The sequence below is a fragment of the Pieris rapae genome, chromosome 23, assembly GCF_905147795.1.
Source record: "Pieris rapae chromosome 23, ilPieRapa1.1, whole genome shotgun sequence".
In the NCBI taxonomy this organism is placed as follows: Eukaryota; Metazoa; Arthropoda; class Insecta; order Lepidoptera; family Pieridae; genus Pieris; species Pieris rapae.
In genome coordinates this window covers 2,267,365-2,278,006 of record NC_059531.1, presented here as the reverse complement: position 1 = coordinate 2,278,006, position 10,642 = coordinate 2,267,365, and the positions used below count along the sequence as shown (strand labels likewise).

The window sequence follows — 10,642 nt, the reverse complement described above, 5'->3', positions numbered from 1 at the left end:
CACTTTTTTATATAGATGTAATTGGCCTATTCTTTTATTGACCTATTCTTTTATTGATAATTGTATTTTAATTTATTATAATTGACAGAGAAAATAAAATGGCAGACTGACAGCACACTTGTTTTTTATTAGCTGCGTCTTCAAAAGAGTAAGTTTTATTATGGCTGGCTTTGGCTTAAATAGATTCATCCCATACAAGTGGCTGGCATATGCGGTTGGCAGGCATGGCGGTTTGTTGGAGGGGTGGTGAACATGGCTTGGCTTGGCTTGGCAGGATGTGATTGGCGACGTCACGTCCGTTACATAGAACAGGTAAAACGGGCAAGGAGACTGGCCGAAAAAATCTCAATACCACGCCTTTTAAGAATTTTTACGCTCTTTTCTCCTAAGTTCAAGGGATTCAGAAATCAGTAGTGTTAGTTTTCTGCTGAGTATCATTGAAAACCGGAGAGGGAAGATGATTGCGATGACACCCTGATGCGACACGACAACTTCTATAGGACCATCTTGGAGGGGAAGATAGAAGGCAGGAGAGGACGAGGAAGACCAAGATTGGCTTACATAGATCAGATTAAGGAAGAAGCTGAGGTCGTGACGTATCAGGAGTACACTGATGGAGAACCGCACTAAGTGGCGATTAAACCTCAGACAAGAGCCCGGCTCTTAAATTTGATGATAGTGTTAGTATGTTTTAGCCATAAAAATACGATTAAAAAAAAACAATTGTTTTAATTTTTATATCATAGTAAAGAAGATACAATTCTCCAAGTGTCAAATCTATCCAAAAACACATTTATATAATTTTTAATAGTTTCAGAATATGTGTATAGAATATATTTGTTAAATCTAGTTATATATGTTGCTAGGACGTCCTTTACGATGTTGTTAATTATACAGTCAATGGTGCCATCAAATTCCGTGTTCGACTGGAAAGAAAAAAGAAAAGAAATTTTTTATTTCGGAAATAATAATTATTCGACGTTAGAAATAACAAAATGGACTGACGAACTGGAAAGAGATGTATAGCACGACAGAAGATGGACAGATGATATTATAGAAGAAGCGGGGGAAGAATGGATGACTTTTGCTCAAGGCAAAGGGAAAAAGAAGGGGGCTTTAACCTAAAAAGGGGCTATGCAAATACTGGAAAACTAAAAAAGAAATCTAAATTAAAATTTTTAAAACAAATACTAGCACAACTAAAACTTATTTTAAGGGATGTAAACTAAACGAAGATTGGCAGACATATTTCTGAGTCTGCTGCGGCGTCCTATCAGAATATTTTTTATAGGTATGCCACATTATCTTTATTTTTTTATTTACGAATTGTTATTTCATGATTATTACTTATCAAAAGATTTTTTCTTTGATTACAATACAATCAGTGTTTGACTTTGAGATTTCTATCTTATACATTCAGGGCTAGTTTCTGATAATAAGATATTTACTTGAAATTTTATAACAAGATTTACATCGCACACTCAGTCCTTTGTCGCCTTTTTTGACATATATCAGGCCCAGTTGACAGTTGCTCATCTGACGATTGTCTATAAAAGACAAAATTACATTTATCAAAGTGGCTTTTGTCACTTGATTGACTAATGAGGTTGTAGTTTAATTAACAACGACCCCGCGATATGGCAACTACGTTCATATGCACGTTTTTACGTTAATTGAATTAATTTTTTATAGGTTATTATTGTTACAATAGTGGATTTTCATCTTTTTTACAACCGTCTTTTTTATGTCAAAGAGCCGAGAGAGATGTTACAACAGTCATAGAAAGGCGAGAAATTTACCATAGACTATACAGGATAAATATAGACAACTTATATTTTTAACAATTATAATAAAAATAATACATAAATGAATCGTTACAGGAAAACACTTACAAGTATTTTTCGAACGCTGAACTGTGGATTTTCAAAATTCTCAATCAACGTCGCTATTCGATTTTCAGATAGTGTTAAATAAATTTTACTCTTTATTTCCAAGCCTTGTACCTCAAACCTAAAAACAAATGAATTTTCAAAAGACTCCAAGAAAAATTTACATCAAAACTTTATAGTTTTTTTTTAAAATTAAAAATCGGCATGATAACTTCCACAGATTATCAACCTAATAATTGATACGTTAATTTAAGACCGTTCTTGACCAGTATTTTGTTGCTAAGATATTTTAAAATTTAAATGTCATTTGTTTTAAATCAAGTGCTTGTGACGTACCTATTTGGAGAGGAATAAAATAAATTATTATTTAAGTACCAACCTGAGTCTACCCTCACCAAAAATAGGCAAGCCAAAACTATATCCCTTCATTTGATAGGTATCTGAAATATAAACATAAATTTTAGTGTTTTTTTCATTTACGATAAATTTATCTCAAGTCCATAAGAAACGATAACGTTAGTGTTTTAGTTATTTATTATTTTATATAGCAATAAAATCGTGTAGTGTAGAAAAGACATTTTTATTTCTATAAACATAATGCAAATATTTAATTGTCTATTAACTCAAACCGCCATTTTGTACATGTATTAATGGCGCCATAATTCAAATTCAAATTTAGATTAAATATTAAAATGGACATCTTATAATCCTCAGTGATTCTTGGGTTAAATTGTATCGCGATTATAAGATAAACACAAATATATTTATCAATATACCTGAATCCATAACTAGTTTTGGGAAAAGTAATGTTAAATCTATTTCGAGTTCTTCCTTTAAAAAAAATACGTCTTTAAGCTGAAAATCTCCCAATCCACTGCAAACACTATTAGTTAAATTGGCACCACAACAATAACAACCTGAAAGACAATAGATAGGTTTATAGTTTTTGGTTGCAAGTGCAAAGTGTCAAATGAAAGATAATATTTTCGCGCCATTTTTCGTTCCGCCTTGATTTTGCATTTTTGACTGTAACATCAACACGATGAGGTGGTAGTCTGTGCCAATGAATTTTAAAGAGATTATTGAGCTGAGTGTTGAGTGTCCACAAATAACAATATATAATAAATATAGGTGCAATCTGGGTGCTTAGTTAAGATGTCTTAAGAGTAGTGTATGTAGAAAGTTGAAAACATAATTTGTATCATAGTTTGTGTCGACAAATTTTAATACAAATTTAGTTTTCGGCTTTCTACACACACTACTGTTAAGGCATCTTGTCTAAGTCCCTTGAAGCTACGATTCATATAGAGTTGTAGTGTCAATTGATTATTATCTATTTCTATATATATAATCTGTACAAAATTGTGTCATTCATATAAAAAAAAATACGAAAGTTTTACATTTTTAATATTATATTATATTCATTAAACCATTTTACCTCATATTCGTGTGATATATATTAAATTCAGTTTGTAAAATAACGAAAGGGTCCAAAATGGGCACGTTGTTTTCTTTGCTTCCATTTTTGATAGCATTTCTGAATATTTCAAAGAGTTGGCGCATAACTGCATTAGGACTCAAAAACTTTTCGACATCTGCTGTACCTAAAATTAATTGGATCAAGATTCAAATGCCTTATATTTATCTACATATATGTGAAGAGAGAGAGATAATAAATATTTACTCTGCAACATTAATATCGGAATCGACATTTGTAAGGCCACAGAGTAAACTTGAAAATCGAAACAGGATATAAATCAGTAAATATACAGTATTTAATTTTTTTAACCTACATAGCAATAATCAAAAAAATAATAAAAGATAATTTAAAAAGATTGGCACATTGTAAGTAGGTATCAATGTTTTGTCTATGCACATCACATGGGCCAAAGATAGAATAATATTTTTTTAAAAATTCGAACCAAATGTTAATTTTTATAGACTAGTATCAGAATAGAAATAATGGAACTTAGCTCCCATCTGTATTTTAATAACCTCAAAAATAACTTTCAAGAACCAGTGGATATATACGCGATTAAAAATACACGAAATAAAGCTCATTTGTTTATAAATATTAAAAAAAAAATTACATAGACGAAAACATTTTGCAGTTAGCGTGACCTACTAATGTCAATCGAATGACAGATCGGTGATCTCATATCATTCAGATTATAAACTCAATCTTTGTACTATAATTTACATTAAATAAAATTAGCTAAATTAGAACATACCGCGAGTAGCAGACGCGAGTAATATTAAAAACAGAATCTTCATTGTTTAATTTGTTAACACTTTAACTGAGGAAAGATTTATGGATTACCTATTTATCATATTAATACGGCCATGAGGTGATAAATTTTAATCACTGTTGCGAAAGAAGGATTTTACGTGACGAAACTGTTTCAAGACTTCTATTGAAACGCCTGTTAAATTAAATAGTATTCAAAACTGGAACAATCACACAAATAAGTCGGGATCGGGACAGAAAAGATGGCTCATGACGGACGATTGCAGATTTCTACTATGTAGTATTTTTTGTTGCTTGTTTGATTGTTGACCGTGCCGGAAATAATTCGCCTCAAGTGACTCAAATCTCGAAATACAACGTGGTCCAATCGTATATTTATCTTGGGGGTCAGATTTCGAGCAATGGCGGCTGCATCGACGAGATCAAATGTCGTATGGGCATTACAAGAACGGCGATGGACAAGATGCAAAAGATATGGAGAAACAGGAATATAACAAAAGCCACGAAGACCAGGCTCGTGAAGACACTTACATTCCCCATATTTCTGTACGCAGCCGAAACGTGGACCTTGCGAGATGTGGAAAAACAGAAAATAGACGCTCTCGAAATGTGGTGCTGGAGAAGAATGCTTGGGGTATCGTGGACCGAGTTTCGTACAAACGTCTCGATACTTCAAGAACTCGGTATTAAGCAGCATCTATTTTCAACAGTACAATCTCGCATCCTTACATTCTTCGGTCACGTATCTCGGCGTGGCGATCAGTCCCTAGAACGCCTTGTCGTCCAGGGGAAGGTGGAAGGCGCTAGACCGCGCGGCAGGTCACCTACACGCTGGACCGATCAGATTAAGTCCGCCGTAGGAGAAACACTGAATCAGTGCAGCAGGATGACCTCCAATAGGCAGCGGTGGCGGAACATCGTGAAGCGCATCACATCTGCGCCTTCTACTTCTACTACATAGCCATCACGACCGCTCTGGCAAGAGCGTACCGAATGAGATGAAGAAGTATTTTTTGTTAGATAACTGTGATAATATATTAATCTTAATTAAATAGACAAAAGCGATCACATTATTATTATTGTTAACGTTTTATTAATTAATTTCTATAATTATTGTTTTTCTTTCTTAGCAAAAGATCTCTCCTATTTTCCGATTTATTTTTTGTCCGATAAAAAAGATACACAGATAGCATCGAACTGTAATTTGATAATATAATTTAGTTTTCGACTACATACACTACGACGACGTGTGTCAGGACAGGAGGCTGATCACCACTAGCCTATTAGATTTAAAAATGATCATGAAACAGATTCAGAACTCTGAGGCCAAGACCTAAAGAGGTTGTAGCGCTACTGATTTTTTTTAAGCCACAGATTTTTTTAAAATCTAATCTAATATAACAGATTTAAAAAACCTCCACAGACACTTGGTCGTAACTACTAAGCCACAAGGCTGTAAAAAATATAGAAATTTAAGCGCATTTATATAACATATGGGCTCGGCGCTGACATTTGCCCATAAACAACAAAGAAACCACGTTAAAAAGCAGTTTAATTCAATTAAATGACCATGACTATATATGTAACAATGACTATTCATGAAAAACCTTGACCCGAAAAACTTGCACCAGATTTGGGTAAAAGGCATCTTGAACTTAGCCATCGTGATAAAACTGAATCATAAAAAGAACTCAAACTCCAAATAAGTTTACTCATATAGGCAATGTACACTTACGAATGTCAACAGAGACTGTTAAACTGATTCTAAATTTACATTTACTACCAGTTCGCAAGTCAAGTGCGTAGGGTATAAAGAACTGGCAAGAAACTCTCCGCCACTCTTTAATCGTCATAAAAATTGTTAGGCAGAGCAACCATCAATATTTGAACTAGAGCAAATTTATAAAAAGCTTTATTGATTAATTTACGTTTGACGAGAGTTTTGAATTTATTCAGTGATAATTCTCTAATTTCGCTTGGGAGTTTGTTGTAAACCAATACAATTTCCATATTAAATGGGTATATACTGTTATATCCCACGTGATTCTAAAATTTATGTGATTCGAGTGTTTGATGGATTTAGGTAGTTCGATGGAGGTAGTTGAGTCTCCTCACACCACGGTGACCAAGAAGAGATTTAAAAGGAGACAGAGAATGAGATAAGCGAATAGAGACGGGAAGTGAATTCAATAACCTCACTATTTTTTTAAGATTCACCCAGAATCCCCAGCTGCAGCAAAAGGATACGCCAAGAAAGGAAGAGTTATTAGCAGACACCCAAACATTTCTTCCTTTGAGGAATTAACACGATGGGCCTTCTGTTTAGATATATAATTACAACCTATTATTATAACATTATGTTTATGTTTGTATTATATGACAATAAAAATTAAGATGACATTTGAATTTAGTTTTCGGTTAGTTAGTTAGTTAGTTAGTTTCGGTAGACATTTGCATGTCTAATTTATATATTATGATGGTGCGGATTTTTAAAATTAATCTATTTAATTGTACCACTATTCATTTCATTTCATTTTTTACTTAGACTATATATGTATAGGTATGTGTACATCGCTATAAAAGTTATTATAGAAGTGTCTAACTTTTTTCAATTGCTTAAAGCGGAAACAATATAAATGCCATAAAATCATTGAACACTCGTTGAATATAGGTCAGCAGCTGATCAGGCAAATGGAGCGTGACGAGAGGAAACACCAGGAATGGCTGCGGTAATCAATTATACATGAACAGGGCACACCAAATGTAGCTGCAGATGAGGAGATTATGCTTTTCATTGTATTTTATACTAATAAGTGTCGCAATACAGGGAGGAAACTTTAAAATTAGTTTTACTTATTACTACGTAAGTTATATATTTTGTGGAAAGTATAAAAACATTTCTAGTATTTTAAGGGTCTTCACAATGTCCGGAAAAGTTCCAAATAAGCTATTTATTACTTATTTGTAGGATAAACAGTATTTTTGCGTTTCACGACTGTCAGATAGCGCTATTCGTCATGAAACGCGAAGGATCTTATTCGGAACGTTTATCTTTCGAAAAATTTATGTGTTGCATAGCTATTTGGTACTTTATCCATACATTGTGAAACACGCCCTTAGAATTCAATTATATATATATATATATATATATGTGGTTTTTTTTTCGTTTTCGTTTTCCGAAATAAAGCTTTATTGGTTTTTCTTTGAATTTTCTCTATATAAACCTCAGATTTCAAGTTATAAGTTCTTAAACAAGAAAAATAAAATAGAGGTTGATCGTAGATGAAAATTAAGGGTTGTATGTATTTTCTTGTAATCGTGAAAATTGCAAAAAGTGTTCGTTCGATGTTCGACGTCTTTATTGACGGAAATTTGTCGGCGTTACACATGCAATCATCTGAACATTGTAAACATTATTATTATTATAGCCCCTTTATTTTTTTTTACAAGTATATTATATGATTTATAACATAAACATGCATTAGAAAATAAAATATTACTATTTTATTAAGCCTTAAATATTTAGTAATTTCAATGTATAAAATTTTTTAAATGATAAATAAATTAAAAATAATCAAAATCATTATACACCTCTCTACGAGTAAAGGCCTTCACCAATGCGAACTGTGGAATCTTTCCTGTGAGATACGACCTCCAATTAATCAAAATTCGAGCGTAATCCTCCTTTAAAGGCAGGCAACGCACCCACTAAAAATGGGTGTCTATGGGCTGCGATGACTGCCTCTTTGGGTGTCCCGCAGGCTCGTTTGCCCCCCTATTATATAAAAAAAATGTTTATAAACACTTAAACATGTTTAAACAATATATACTAAGTAATAGACGGAAGCCAAAACTTTTTATGACTAAATTTGATTAAGTAAATATGATTTTTTTTTATAGAACAGGAGGCAAACCGGCAGGAGGCTCACCTGATGTTAAGTGATACCGCCGCCCATGGACACTCTCAATACCAGAGGGCTCGCGAGTGCGTTGCCGGCCTTTTAAGAATTGGTACGCTCTTTTCTTGAAGGACCTAAGTCGAATTGGTTCGGGAATACTTCAGTCGGCAGATGGTTCCACAAAGTATGATTGTTTGAAAATATGTATATTATTGTTTTTATTTAAAAAAAATCATTTTTCGGATCCGAGAGGTCGGCACCGCTACTATGTCCTCGCTCCACTCGGACCCGAGTAAAGAACATTTCATGTTTAAAAAATGTGTTTTATAAATATTTACATAGACGTGAAAAGTTGTAAATTCTTCGCACTTCATCTGTTGGTTGATGCCCTCGCCCTGCGAATCTATTTCAGGCAGTTGCCAGATGCCCTATATTGCGAATATAGACAATCTATTTTTCAAATACTACATATCCACAGAGTATCACGTGGCACTGTAGCCTCATACAATAAATCAGTAACACTAAAACCTTTTTAGTAAGGCCTTTGTAGTGGGTCTTACATTTCTCTGTTTCAAGACTAAATAGTTAATGTAATAGGCAACGTGATCAGCCTTGATTTGCGTCTATCCCGGGGGTCAAACCTACGACCTCTCGGTTGACCGACTATGTGTGCATTTAATTAAATGTGACGAATACTTAAATGATCCTAATCCTTGGGATTGATTTGCTTCAGTTCAAACAACTTGTATTAAAAACTTGGCGATTGAAAAGAGTGGCGGAAAGTTTCTTGCCAGTTTATCTTACCCGCTCTACGCCCTTGACTTGCGAACTGCTTGTAAATGTAAATTATATTGTTTTTTTTTACTTTCATAAGTGTACATGTTTACCTATATGAATAAAGATATTTTAACTAATATATATGTTAATGATAGTATGTTGTATGTTCATTATAATTTAATTAATTTTTTAAAGGCTCTTATCATTCAACTTTTAATTTTAATTAGGTACGTAATGAATAATAATTTAACGGTGTTAATCCCCTATATTATTTTAAAAAAGATCGCATAAATTTAATATTCATAGTTAATTATTATAAGATATGCCAAAGACAGTAAAATAACTTTAGCTAGTTAAATTATAAGCCGACTAAAAAATAAATCTGGCAAGTCTCTGACTTGTGTCTGAAGGTTCGAAAACAATCAAAGGCAATGATGGGGAGGAAGTTTCAGTTCAAGAAACCCAAAAACAAAGTTGCCACCATACTTGGCTAAAATATCCTTGTGGCGTTTGCAAAGCGTCTTCTATTCGGTCGGGATGCAGGATGCAGATTGATGAACTGGTCTCCCGGTCCCCACTTTGAGTGTATACCACCCATATTGTCCAGGTCAATTTTCAGTATTTAGTACTTTATCCCTTTGATAAATAAAAAGTAATAAGAAAACATTTAATTCTCAAAGACTTAATGTTAACAAATGAAATAGCGTACCAATTAATAAAAGACCGCCAACGCACTTGTGAGTCTTCTGATGTCCATGGGGGAGTATCACTTAACATCAGCTGTTCATCCTCCGTCCCGTTTGTCTCCTATTTCATAAAAAATGTACTATAAAGTCCCTTTGAGAGGAAGATAGATAACTGTCAAATATCCCATTTCGTCAGCAACACAGACTAAAATACCTCACTGTAGTCTGTAACTCTCAAACACGCATATATACAAAACATGCTCTATGTTCTCCCAGATTTCGTTTCGCCCAGTTAGCATTCTGACGTCTACGTTCAATTAAAATTTGTTCTAATAATTACGAATAAATTAATTGTTCAATATGTGGCAGCTAATTGTTTTAGTTTTATCAACGTCAACTGTGATTTCTCATGTATTACCATCGCCTGCAAATAGTTATCGTAAGTAATAATTGTGAAGAATTTATATTTAAGATGTCTCGGTTTGCCGCGTTTTATTGGTGGGAAATTCATAAATAATGATGATTTATTTTTTCCTGTTTTGTTTAACCAAATATATAAAGCGAGTATCATAGGATATAGTCCTATTCTATACACGACAGATATTTAATTCCAACACACAAACATATAGTATTAGCAATATTTTTAAATTACATAGTAATAATAATCCTTACAAAATAAATACTTACTTAAATATAATTATTGTGTGGCTGTGTACCTTTAGTGGTGGCATCTCGCTGTATTGCGATATTTATTGGTTGAGCGACTAAAGCACCAACCCACGGCCCAAGAGTCTCTTCTCCAAAGAAAACAAAATCATTCTAGTCTTAAATACCTAGTTATATTTCGCGCCTTTTAAATGTCAAGTAACAAATGTGACAATACCAATATTGTCTATTATATTTAAAAAAAAGTCAGTGGCGCTACAACCTCTTTAGGTCTTGGCCCCAGATTTCTGAATCTGTTTCATGATCATTTTTAAATCTTATAGGCAAGTAGGTGATCAGCGTCCAGTGCCTGACACACGTCGTCGATTTTTTGGGTCTTAAGACATGTCGGTTTCCTCGCGATGTTTTCCTTCACCATTCGAGCAAATGTTAAATGGGCACATAGAAAGAATCTCCATTGGTGCACAGCCGGGGATC

At 33.6% G+C, this 10,642-nt stretch overlaps 1 protein-coding gene across 1 annotated transcript; it reads right to left on the bottom strand.

Moving 5' to 3' along the window:
- Positions 1-740: 740 nt before the first annotated feature.
- On the bottom strand, positions 741-2,783 carry LOC110995510. The gene is made up of 4 exons (XM_022262709.2): positions 2,666-2,783; positions 2,269-2,329; positions 1,893-2,010; positions 741-926 (listed from the first exon to the last, which is right to left on the bottom strand). The coding sequence occupies exons 1-4, from the start codon at positions 2,673-2,675 to the stop codon at positions 741-743; spliced, it is 375 nt and encodes a 124-aa protein (XP_022118401.2). The 5' UTR covers positions 2,676-2,783.
- Between the last annotated feature and the right edge of the window lie 7,859 nt (positions 2,784-10,642).